Source organism: Balaenoptera acutorostrata, chromosome 2, assembly GCF_949987535.1.
Source record: "Balaenoptera acutorostrata chromosome 2, mBalAcu1.1, whole genome shotgun sequence".
NCBI classification, from domain to species: domain Eukaryota; kingdom Metazoa; phylum Chordata; class Mammalia; order Artiodactyla; family Balaenopteridae; genus Balaenoptera; species Balaenoptera acutorostrata.
Window position 1 is genome coordinate 107,426,529 of NC_080065.1, and position 13,706 is coordinate 107,440,234.

General features: G+C 34.8%; 1 protein-coding gene across 7 annotated transcripts in view; it reads left to right on the forward strand.

Moving 5' to 3' along the window:
* PRR16 (proline rich 16) overlaps window positions 1-13,706 on the forward strand; it is a 170,550-nt gene that overhangs the window by 112,232 nt on the left and 44,612 nt on the right. For 3 of the 7 annotated variants that reach the window (XM_057540960.1, XM_007188470.2, XM_057540959.1), the window contains exon 2: window positions 3,821-3,918. The exons of the other annotated variants lie outside the window; for them this stretch is intronic. Coding sequence is in view for 2 of the 3 variants with exons in the window: in XM_007188470.2 (XP_007188532.2) it covers window positions 3,907-3,918 (12 nt within the window). In the remaining variant the exon portion in view is untranslated. The remainder of the gene's footprint in view (window positions 1-3,820; window positions 3,919-13,706) is intronic. 7 annotated transcript variants of the gene reach the window in all.

Genomic DNA, 13,706 nt, shown 5'->3' on the forward strand with positions numbered 1-13,706 from the left:
AGTAATACATCATTTAGGTGATGGCTATTAAAAATGAGACTGAACCCTGCATTTTAAGTCTTTATATCCAGACAAATGATTCATTTAAGAAATCTGGACTGAGAGTCAATAGCCCTCTGCCACTTAGCCTCAGAGGTGAGATTTAATTAAGTTTGTTCAGCAAATAAACAAATCTCCTTTGATTCTTAGATTCTGGTGCTAGGAAGATGAGTAAGAGTTTATCACTTCCCTGGAGGAACTTTTAGTGCAGCCAGTTGCATACTGATTAGAATTTGAATGGAGCTTTCCTTAGCAAAGTACTCTCACACAGGGATTCAATTGATGGATATTTGTAGATAGTGGATTATGGGTGTATGTTTGATTCCTAGATAAATCTGATGGTTTCATACAGAGACATCTTTTTCTTCTATGACCAGACTGTGACCCTGTACATGTGACACATTATACAAATGTATGATGTTGATCATAAGGGAGACAAGATAATGTGACAAGCTCAGTGTAAAACCCATAATGATTCGTGAAAAACTTATTCAACATACAGTTCTTATACTGTGGGCATTTTTGCATCTTTCTGGAAGGATAAGCAAATACTCCAGGCAGACTTATCAAAACAGATTGTGGATATTGATTAATTCTGCGAAGGCCAAAAATGTAAATGCACATTTGTCAAGAATTCAGGTTTGGTACTGTTTACTCTAACAAATTCATATCATCTTCTGTTATTTCCCAATAGCTGGATCCAAGTATAAAGTTTAGACATTTTCCTTCTAGAATGGGTAATGATACTCTGGATAATTGAAATACAACTTGATGATTTACTCCAATATTTACCAGATAATTTTCAAACCTTTTCCATTTTGCTCTTAGCCTAGTCTGAGACTGTATCTGAAATACATGAGGGGAATGAAGGAAGGACTTGTTCAGTTTGTATTTGGCAGAAGAGTTTTGTTGCTGAATAAGGCCACAAGTTATGGCTGGAATGGTTTGGTAATAGTTTTTTCCAGTGTGCAAAGCCAGACAGTCTCTGCCAAACAGCAAAACGGAATCTATACTGTCAAAATGGGAAAAGTGGTAGCAATTATGAAGCTGGGGAATTCTGGCAGCACACTTAGAATTTGGCACTTGTACTTCGCTGTGAGGAAGAGCGTATGGGCACCAACTATTGCAGCCTGGTCTGCTGCTGTATTGCCTGGAGAATATTTGACCCAGATTAATGACAAAGCTTAGGTGCTTGGTTCAGAATTCTTCTTCTTTTTTTTTTAAATTTTTATTGGAGTAAAGTTGATTTGCAATGATGTATTAGTTTCAGGTGTACAGCAAAGTGAATCAGTTATACATATACATATATCCACTCTTTTTTTAGATTCTTTTCCCATATAGGCCACTACAGAGTATTGAGTAGAGTTCCCTGTGCTATACAGCAGGTTTTTAGTAGTTATCTATTTTATATATAGTAGTGTGTATACGTCAATCCCAATCTCCCAATTTATCCCTCCCTCCCCTTATCCCCTGGTAGCCATAAGTTTGTTTTCAACATCCGTGACTCTACTGTTTTGTAAATAAGTTCATTTTTACCCCTTTTTTTTTCTTCATTCAAAGTGTTCTGAGAACCTCTATCAATAAAGATTTTGACATGCATTGTTGCTGCAATGCTCTTCCAATTTAATAATGGAAATGACAGCAAACACTTATTATGTGCTTTAAAAAGTCTTAAATCCTTTTCAGGTGTTAGCTCATTTAATTTTAACATTGACCCTATGAATCAAGTTGGTCCATGAACAACATGGGTTTGAACTGTGTGGATCCACTTATATGCAGATTTTTTTTCAATAAAAATGTACTACAGTACTACATGACCTGTGGTTGGTTGAATCCACAGATTCAGAACTGAGCAAACAGAGTGAAGACTGTAAGGTTATATGGATTTTAGACTACAAGGGGATGGATGCCCGGAACCTCCCAGTTGTTCAAGGATCAACTGTACTTTTTTTACCTCCCTTTCAGGGATGAGAAAAAAGAGAAAGTAGGGGAGTTAAGTACCTTGCCTGGGGCCACCATACTTCTACCACCATTCTCCAGTGTCCTGGTGTGAAGAATGAAACAGTAGTGTTTAACGGAAAAATCTCTATTCCTTTCTGTAGGTCCTTAAGGCTCTTTTTTTTTTTTAGTGTTTCTTTGGGGTAAACATTTTGAGACGAGGAGGGGAGAACAGAGGTGCATAATTTCCATCAGAAGTGTTAATATAGAGAGGCTAATTTTTATCACTTCTTTGCTTTTCCTCTGCTGCATTATAACTTTATGAATCTGATTTTTGACAACATCATTAGGAGTATTCATGTAGATTTAATGTGAAATGTGGTTGGAACATTTGATTGTTCTCCTTATTTTTGACTGTTAACTTTGTTAAGTGTTTGAACCGTAAAATTTTTCAATATTAAGTAACAAAAAGTACTTGCGTAATACTATTCATTAGGTTTTTTAAATTAGTGTTTTGCTTCCCAACTTTATAATTCATTATTAACCAAAATGTTTCCTATAATCTGTGTGTATGTAATAAAAATGTGGGTAGGGATTCTGGGTGTTTTTTTTCCCCAGCAACTAGAAGTACTCCTGGCATATAATTGGTACTCAGTGAGTATTTCATGAATTGACATTCATTATGAATGGATGAATGATGATGTTAAACGCCTTCAGCTTATTCGTATGTATAATTTTGCTTTTTCTCTACTACATTATCAAGGTTCTTACTGATGAAGAAAATCAGTAATAGCACAGGAAGCAGGAGGAAGCTGAGAAATGTGTGCCCTCATCTCAGCATTCCTAGTACTGACCAAGCATAGGGCTCTATAAGTAGTGAGAGAATGAGTGAATGACTGTGCCAACTGAATGACTGAAACTCCTGTCCTTTTAATTATACCTAGTTTGAACATGTCTCAAGTACAGCAACTGCAGTGTTTGGGGAACATATTACCAAAGGCTTAAGGCAGGAATGAGGGACTGCACACTTGGAGACTGAGTGTGACTCATGGACATGGGCTCAGTACTTAGACCTCACAGGCCCAGGGCTCTGTACTCACGGCTCTCTACTTAGAGTCCTGACAATGTCACTGCCAAGAGATCACTTTGCCTCTGCTGAAACCAACTCTGTGACTCAGATTTAGTGTAGTCTTTGGTTCCCGTGACCTACTGTAGTTTCTCTGCGGTTGGTTCAGCCCACTGACACCTCATCCAACAAGCCTAGGTTTCCTGAGACAAGGCATCCCTTCACATATTTGAGGATAGCTCTCTCATTTCCAGAGCCTACTGTATACCACCACACTACTAGGGGATATTTGTATCAGTTTTTGTGACACGGTTGACTGCCCCTTCTCTTCCTGATTACTGTTCCCAGAGGTGGTCCTTATTTGTCTGTGTTAATGATACACTGGGCAGCAATACTAAAGCAGTATTTATTAATGAATAAGTGTTAATCTCAGGAAAGTTCCCACTGACTTGCCCTAGTATTCTGTACTCAGGAAGAATAGATGCTCAGGGACCGTTCTTGAAGACTTGATTGATTGACTTATCTATCCTGCAATTCTTATGTTTTCATTCACGTTATGTAGTCCTTCACGTGCGTTTCCTCCATATACATGCTTTACATGTTAACTCCTCCTCTCTTCCATTCATGTGTACATCTCCATCAGTACAGCCTATTCCTTCATACTGACTAATGCCCCACCCCCCTCTTCATCATATCCTGCACCTGTTCAGTTCAGTGTGTTTTAGAAAGTCTAAAGTAAATACACTATTTTTAAAAGTTCTCTAATTTTTTTAACAGAAGCTCCATAACCTACTCCCACCTCCCCACATGATGAAACAGGGAAACAGTGCTGCAGGCAGACAGTGACAACAGGACACCAGGAAATGCCCGAGAAGGTCAGCTCTACTTTGACATGATGTTTACAGGAATTTAGACAACACGTAATTGCATTTCTAAGACACATGCAAGTCCATTATATAATTTGTTATTTGGAATATACACAAAAGTTACAATTGATAATTAGATCTCTTTGAATATTAAAATTATTAAATAATGACCATAAATAAGATGATTAACAATCACATACTAGTTATCACCATATAAATTGTCATATTTCAGTCTGTGTTGTATGTTTAAATTCCATAAAGGGAAATACGTATAATAATATCATGAAATTCAGCAATGTTTTCTTTGTTTGTAAGGCTTTAAAAATATTCTAAGGAACATTTATGGTGTTTTTAAATCGCAAAATTTAACTTCCAAGGTGTCAGAATTAACGAGTTTGTGTTAAAATATCCGTGGTTTCTATGAACAAAACTAGTTTACATTTTGATAAGTTATATTTATTAACTATAGGAAAGTAATGTTTCACCACTAAAAAAACAACAAAATTATATAAATGATATGATTATTAAGAATCAAATATTGAGTTAATGCTCATTTTTTTCTGAAAAGTTGATTTGTGGTACATAAGACTCATTCATAATTTAAGGATAGTCTTGCCTACACCATATGTGACCATAAGAAGGACCATTACTTTTAACAGATGTGTATTCCTAAAGTAAAAACATGTAAAATCAAGGCATTCTTTTGTTGCAGTTTTGTTTTCCCACCATAAAAGGCTGCCAGTAAAGGTTTCATTGGTCTCAGTGTTTTTCTATGTATGAAAGAGTATGGGTTTATTGCTCATTAACCCCCTGATGCTTCTGAAGCAATAGTTTAATTTCATTGATTCTATCTATATAGGGTAGATTTATTTCCATATTTCTATTTATCATTTGTGTTAATATGAAACTAAATTTTTCCACATCTAGATGAATCTGAGAGATGCTGTGATCAGTCAACTATTTAATTCGAAGAGCGAATTTATTCTATCTAAAACCAAAAATAAAAGGTGTCTAGACACTGTCAAATATTGGGGCTATATTGACATGTTTACAATCACTGTTTTTCTTTAAACAGTTACATGCTTTTCTCATTCATTTGGGAATACTCTATTTGAAGTGAATTCCTCTGAGTAGTATTGATTTTGTACTTGAGAGCTTATTAAATAAACTTGCTATATTAGTGTACGGTGAATTCAATAATGTGCCTAGTAAACTATTTTCATTTGTGGAATTGTAGTAATCATACTGTTTTTAACAGTTAGGAGCTGTGCCGTGAATTAAGTCTTTATTTTACATGCCCTAATTGGAAAATAAGAGGAAATGTTATTTGGAATTAAGCTACACTTGTCTTTTTAATCAAATTCTACTTTAGACGTAAGTAAATTAGAAAGTATAAAGCATTATGTAAATGTAAAAATATACTGTAAGGAAAGTAAGGATAAGTTGTTGACTAAATCAGGATAAAGAGATTAAAAAAATCTGTCTATGTCTATATTGATAGGCCTGATCCATGGAGAAATACTTATAATTTCTTTTTCATTTTCCTTTCCTTCTCTATAAGTAATATGAATTCACCATTTAGCTATATGACTTATCTAAGATCAGATTATGTGGTGAAAATAATGTAAGACCAGAAATGAAGATTTCTCAAATTCAAATTCTATCTCTAATATTAATTTGCTCGTTAATATTTTGCAAGTCATTTATTTAATCTGAGTTCCCAAGACCTTCAGCTGGCTAAATGGACCATAGAATTAAGGATTTAGTTTCATGTATTCTGTTGACATGAGTTGTGCAGAAAAAACAGAGCACTGTAGGCTCAGCATTTTTTCATTGAAATAAAATCTCGATTATCTACATCCAAACATTATCTGTCTCTTTCCAGTGAAGCATTTGCAGCCTTTATACTTCTGGTGTACTTGTCAAACTGTGATAGAACCTCTCAAATTCATAATGTTTCTAGAAAAAATATTCAGTTATAATATTTAACTTCTTCAGCAGAGTTTAGTTGATTAAAAATGGTTAATTCACTGTTGAAGTAATTACAAAGTTGACAGTTGACTAGTAAAAATAGTAGTATAAGATTTGCAGTGTCTTTCCATAATAACTGTAGGTGCTTCAGATTTTAAAATATAAGAATTTTTGCTACGTTGAGCAAAAGAGAAAATCCAACATTTAATGTTGCTGTTGAGTTTAACCACACTCGTAGTTCCTGAGAATTAAAAAAAAAAAAAAAAAATCATAGGTCAATTGAATAACAGTTGTCACTCAAAATAACTTGTTATTATGCTAGCATACTAATGAAAATTACATATCCAAATAAAAGGGAGGTAGGATAATTTGGGGGACTGGTGAATCTCAGCAATAGGAAAATTTCTCCTAAGGGTCTAATTTAAAATATAATAAAGCGGTCTTTTTATATCTTTATCATTTTTGTCAAACTAAAAAAAGAAAAATTTGAACTAATCTAGATTATTTAATTAATTCATTCATTCAGCACTTATTGCACATGCATTTTGTACTGAGCACCATGCTAGAAATAAGAGATGTGAAGTTTAATAGGACACAGTTCTGCCTTTATATGTTCAGAATGTAGCAGAAAAGTTAGAAAAATAAACAAGATAAGACAAGTGAGTTGGAGGTAAATCAGAGAGAGCATACAAAGTAATAAACTGAGTTTATGAAATAAGGATGAATAGTGACAGTAGAAAGAAGCTAAACTTAATGTGGCTCAGAAACTGAAATAAATACTAACAGTCATTGGAATTTCTCTAGAAGGAATGCACAGTGAATTGGCAAGCCATGGCAAAGTCTACTGATTTAGTTAGTGAAATGAAAAGAATAGGAGAAATACCGATAAGAACTTTTGCAAGATTGTGCGAATCCAGAAGAAAACACGGAATGAAATTTATCTTAAATTTATTTGTCCCAAAAATGACCTTGAATGTGATAACCACGAAGAATTATGGAGCACAGTGACAGCAAGGCCAGCGGGTGCGATGGTGAAACAGGAAGGTCAGGTTCATGGTTCTGTTGCAGTTCTCCCCCAGATAAGTACAGTGATTGATAACCTGTGGGGAAGTGTGCTTGTGAGATGGAGTTGCTTGATTTCGTTGTTAAATCAAAACACTGTGGAAATTGTTCTAGGGAAGTATTGTTTACATCCAACCTCAACCGGCAAACAAGTAGTCCTATGATATAGGTCAGCGAACTTGCTACAATAGCAATGTTGTAGGTGGAAACTGCCGGAGAGCACTTTTTGGTTATGGTTGTTAGAATGTTATCTGTGAAGGTTCTGTTCATGCAACAGGTGAATTTACATTTCCCCTCTACCTCATTGACTACCTCTCCTTAGTGTTTTTTGCTGAATCCTTCTTGCTTCCTCAGCATCTAAAAGTAGCCCAGATATTTAGTCTGAGTACTTGTGCATACACCCATGCTCACTTGGTCTCTCTCTCTCTCTGTCTCCCTCCCACCCTCCCTTCCTTGTCCTCTCCCTCCCCACTCCTGACTCCCATGGTGATTTCATCTAGTCCCATAGCTTTAAACACCAAGTATATGTGAGTGACTCCCAAGTTTTTATCTCCTGCCCTAAACTTTTCCCTGAACCCACTCAACATCTTCATTGGATGTTTAATTGCCATTTCAGATATCGAAAGCAAAACTTAAGAATCAATACTCAGACCCAGAAATTTCTTGTTTAGTTTCTTCTATGTCATTACTTCCTCCATCATCTAACCAGTTGCCTGGGCTAAAACTCTTGGCATCATTTTTGCTTCCTCCCTTTCATTCACCCCTCACGTCCAGTCTTTCAGAAAGTTTTGTCAAATAGGCCTCCAAAATACATTTAAAATCCTTCTTTTCACCATCTCCACTGTGCCCATCTAAGCTATCCTCATCGTTTTTTTTTTAAATCAATTTTTATTGGAATAGAGTTGATTTACAGTGTTGTGTTAGTTTCTGCTGTACAGTGCAGTGAATCACTTATACATATACATATATCTGCTCTTTTTTAGATTCTGTTCCCATATAGGCCATTACAGAGTATGGAGTAGAGTTCCCTGTGCTATACAGTAGGTCCTTATTAGTTATCTATTTTATATATAGTAATGTATATATATCAATCCCAATCTCCTAATTTACCCCTCCTCCCCTCCCCCTTGGTAACCATAAGTTTGTTTTCTACATCCGTGACTCTATTTCTGTTTTGTAAATAAGTTCATTTGTACCATTTTTTTAGATTCCACATATAAGCGATATCATATGATATTTGTCTTTCTCTGTCTGACTTAACTTCACTCAGTATGACAATCTCTAGGTCCATCCATGTTGCTACAAATGGTATTATTTTTTTTATGGCTGAGTAATATTCCATTGTGTATATCTACATCTTGTTTATCCATTCATCCATCGATGGATATTTAGGTTAATTAGACTGCCTTTACACAAATTTCTAACCAGATTCTGCTTCTTCCCTTGCCCTCCTATAATCTGTTTTCCTCAGAGCAGCAAAAGTCAGATTTTTGAAATGTGAAAGGTTCAGTGTCATCTCACATGGAAAACTTTAGCTGCTCCTCATTGCTACTAGAGCTGCTTCAGTCTCTTTACCTTGTGATCCATCCACTGTAATCTCTTCTAACCCCAGAACTCATCTCCTACTGGTCTCCAGTGCCCCTGCCTGGCACTCTCCCATGCAAGCTATCCTTTGGGTTCCTTGGGCTTCCCAAACTCATTTCTTCTTCTGGGCCTTTGCAATTAGCATGCACATAGCTGGCTCTTTCTCTTCTTTTTAGTGTCAGTTCCTGTGTTACCTTTTTCAGAAGTACTTTTACTGACCACCCAGTCTGGGCTCTGGCTGTCCCTATGTGTGCTTCTAAATCCCTCTCATGCACTTAACCCTCCTGACACACCACTATCTTTCATAGTGCTGTCTGTAGTTTTCTTCACAGCACTCACCACTCTGTGATATCTTGTTATGTATTTGCTTCCTTATTTGTTGACTGTTCCTGCCTGTCAAATGTAACTTCCTTAAGGGCAGTGGCCTCATCTGCCCTTTTCATTACTGGGTCCTCAACATCTAGAAAAGTCATGGCACAATAAGTATTGATATGTAGTGAAAGAAAAAAAATTTCTCTCTGCAGATCCATTTGTTCTTCTTTTTACATCCTCAGATGCTTTAAAGAGGTTACCAAGAAATAAAAAAGCTACAGCAAGCTGAAGAAATGTCTTACTCATTACTTTGATACTGTCTTCTGAGAACAAAGCATGAAAAATGTGCATTTCTTAGAAGCTGGCATTCCATATTTTAGCAACTTTTTGCAGTCTTTAAATCTAGTGCTTTTTTCATGATTTTCTTTTTGCCATTTAAAAGGCCATATGTCAAAATAGAATTTGATTTATAGAAACTTAATGTTAACACTTTGAAAAGTATGCAGTAGGGAGAAAACAAACAAACAAACAAAAAACACATACTGTTCACTCACAAACACAACATATTTTATATCTTGGAATTAGGTATTAATGTATGAATGATCCTTACAAAGAAAAATGAAAGGTAACATAAAATAGTGCTTTGACTGCAGAGACATTTTATTATTTTCAACTATTTACAGAATATATCACCATTTGAAAATATGCTGTCACTGCAGTTGTTTTAGGATAGGGAAGAAGGAAAAAAGTTCTACTCATCAGACTCCTTACTAAAGAGAAGAAGAGACATACAAATGTGGAAAGGTTTTATAATAACAAAAGTGTCAAGAGTCAACATAAACACATTGTGATGAATAAACCATACCTGCTGTTTCCTAGATTTTCCTTGGTAGTTTTATGTAATGTTTATTTCCTAGTTTATTCCTAGTAATAAGGATTCTACACGTGTAAGTGAAATGGTTGCCTGGGACACAGTGGAAGGCAGTTAAGTGTGTAATTGTTGGAGTATGAATTCTGAGTTTGGAATGCCTGAATTTGAAGCCCAGCTTCACCCCTTAATAAGTGTGTGCTCTGGCATGTTACTAAGTTCTTCTTTTGTAAAATGAGAATTAATGAATAAATACTCACCTTTTGGAATTGTTTTGAGCATTAGGTGAGATGAAACATGTAGAACACAATGTCTGCAGTGTGATAAGCCCCTAATAATGTTAATGAATGTTACTCTATTTATTATCATCTTTACACTTACTCATGCTATCATATATTATTGTCATCTTTCTCATGACTCAGACCTCAAAGACTGTATTAGAATAAGGTTTCATCAGAAGAATAAGAAATAATTACATTAATAGGTTATGGATTGCTTAGATGTCTAGAGCACTTTTTACCTATTTTCCAATATACGTAAAATGGTGTTACATAGGGGAAAAGTAGACTCCATTATTTTAATAGTTTGAGTGCCACATTAAACAAATTTAGTCAGGTTTATATACATCAGAACTTTTCAAAGCCTTTAAAATATTAATGTAGAGCTGCATTTCACTTATATGAAGCTTTTATCTTTTACAAGTATGTACCTAATGTTTGAATAATTAAAAAGTTGAAAATATTGATATGGACTAAGATCTTCCAAGAACAATATAAATTGCACAAGATTTTTTAAAAATTGAGAGTGTTTTCCAGAGGGTCTACTACTCTATCAATTCACAGATAGAGTGATTGATTACAGAGTATGTTCATATGGTTAGCTTAGGGATCCTTTCAGGCATTTAAAGAACCTCATGTATGAACTTGAAAAGCTTGACTTTTTAGTATTACATTTACATAAAATGGGCAAGGGAGTTTAAGATGAAACTGAAAGTGAGATATAATTTATACCTTCCTTGTTTTACACATCTTTGAAAGAAGTGTTTCCCTGTGACTTAAAGTAAATCAAATAATATGATTAAAGGAAATGGGTCTGTGTGTAGAACAAAACTGATTGTGCTTCTAGTTGTCTTTTCTGGGAATCTGTCCACTTTAGTCAGATGTTCTGTCTTCTACTAAGAGAGGTAACAAAGCATAGTGGCATGAACTAAACGCTGGAGCTAGGTTGCCTGGTTTGAAGCTCAGCTTTGTACTTTCTAGCTGTGTGACCTTGGTCAAATTACTGAACTTCTCTGTGCCTTGTTATCTCAACTGAAATTGAGGATAATTAATAGATTGTTTCATAGGGTTGTTATGAAGATTAAATTCATTACTATTTTTAAATAATTCAGAACTCTTCCTGGTCCATAATATGCACTGTATATTGTTAAATAATTAAATTAAGCTATAGAAGCCATTTCATTGCTTTTCTATCTATTTTTTATTCCCTTTCTTCTCATGTGTCTATCATGTGTCACATTCAAGAGGATGTGATAGCAGGAAGAATGGTTTTTCTATGGTAAAAATCTAATTCTGCTACTTTGAATCCAGTAATGTTCTCTATCTAGAAGCAAGAGGTTATTAGAGACTATTCCTCAGTCAATGACTATGTGATAATGGCAGGACAGAAAAAGAGGTATTTTGCTACCCTCCATATAAAGACTCATGGTGTTTGTGCTTGATAATTAAACTATATGAAGCAAGAATAAGACTTGTATCTCTTAGTTAGAAAATAGATTCAGAAATCTTCTAAATAGTTTATTTTAATAGCATTACTAATCTCTTAAAAATTATTTAATGATGATTTGGTGCATAGTTAACATCTAGTAAGCACTTTGCTAAGTGTGTTTTGCATCATCTTACCCTCACTTTAAACTTATAAAGGAGCCATTGTCATTATCCCCATTCTACAGTGAAGGAAACCAAGGAAGTTAATGAATGACTTGCCTTACTTAGAATGTACGATTTCAAATTGGTTTACAAACCCAAGGAACCCAACTCCAGAACTCCAGAATCTGTGCTCTGAAACACTTTACAATTCTGTTCTCTCTTCACGTGGAAACTTCAGAACAACGGAGCACCTGGAAAGTCTAAATTTAAAGTTTGTGTATATGAGTACCAATTTCCCCAAGGCTGAGTAAGCACTACATACTGAACTATGATGTCCACTGCAGCATTACTCATAATAGCCAAAAACTGGAAACAATTCAAATGTTCATCAACCGATTATTAGATCAAACATAAACTATTCATGTCATAGAATATTATTCAGCAATAAAAAGTAACCAACTACTGATACATACTACAACAAGCATGAACCTCAAAAACAGTATGCTAAATAAAAGAAGGCAGATAGAAAAGACCACATAGTGTATGATTTTATTTATATGAAATGTCCATAAAAAGCAAATTGACAAACTAACACAACACTGTAAATCAACTATACTCCAATAAAAATTAATTGAAAAAAAAAAAAAAGCAACTTGACAGAGCTGGAAAGTAGAGTGTTGGGGTCCTGTGACTAAGGGTTATAATAGGGGTTGACTGCAAAGGAGCATGAGAGGTCTTTTTGGGGTGATGGAAATGTTAAAGCTGGATTACGGCGATGATTGTACAAATCTGTAAATTTACTAAAAATCATTTACTAAAAAAAGAATTCTACACTTAAATGGGTGAACTATTCCTTAATAAAGCTGTTAATAAGAGACAAACAAACTGGATCATGGCCCAGGGATTTAGTGTCTTGGACCGTAGTTTAGTGATGAAGGTAAAGCAGACTGAAAATCAAGTTCAAAAGTTTATACTCCATTGTAATTTTTACATTTATGTGCTCTCCCTCCATAATTTAATGAATAAAAGATAAAAAGTCATTTTTTACCTTTAGCATAAAAATAAATTGGCAATAAAATAGGAAGTGTTTAGAATTCTGTACAGACATAATTTCCCTTTGATGTGATAAACCAAGTGGCTGACTTTGGAAATAAATAAGGTTTCTATACTTCATTTAAAGCTTGTCTCTTCAAATGAAAATGTTTAAATGCAATTTTCATCATGGTATTAGATTCATGCATAGAAGAATATCAGCACAGGTAGAGGAAACCTGCTACCTGCATCCTGGATAGGTAATTAATATACTGCTTTATAGTCAACAGCCCAATTTCATTATGTTCTATCCTTAGATTTTTACTTATTTCTACTTTATGAGGAATACATTCACTTATTATTTCCCCCATTTTGCAAATAAGGCAACAGAGACATAAAGGGATTAAGCCCAAGTCAGGTAACTTTTATGTGTCTGATATGGGCCTAGTACTCAGTTTTCCTGAACACATGATCCATATGTGATTCTAATACTCTGCACTCCTTGTTTGAAATAGATATTTAATAAGTGCTGATTGATGAATTTTGTAGATCCATAGTAGATATCATAGCTGGGTTCCTAAGCAGTTTCCTTACTATCATCTTGTAAGATTCTCTTAACATCATGTAGTAAGTTGGGACTGCAAGTAATAACAGGTTTAAAATATGACTTGTAACTAATACATTATAATAGTCTTTGATGTGCATTATCAGGCATCTTATAATGAGCAGATGGAGAAAGTATGATCACCCATCACGATACCCATTTAAAAATAATGTTCCTGAGAGCATCATTTTTCATTCCCAGACTTCAAGCTTTGTGGAAAAATTAGGGAAGTGTTAAAGATTATTTAACTGCTGTGCTGGCTAGTCATACATCGAAACAAAAGAAGAGAGACACTGCTGCTTTTACAAAACGTAGAATTGGACTCTGATGTACCTCCAAGTTATTCCTCCCCAGGAATATTCTGACTGGAACATTTCCTGTTGCTTAAAAGCCTTAGATCTCAGTCCATTTCTTATGGACTCAACAACTTATTGTTAAACACAGATTTGTCAGAAGCTCAAAAATCCATTCTCTTCCTTTTTAGTCCCTCTCTTAA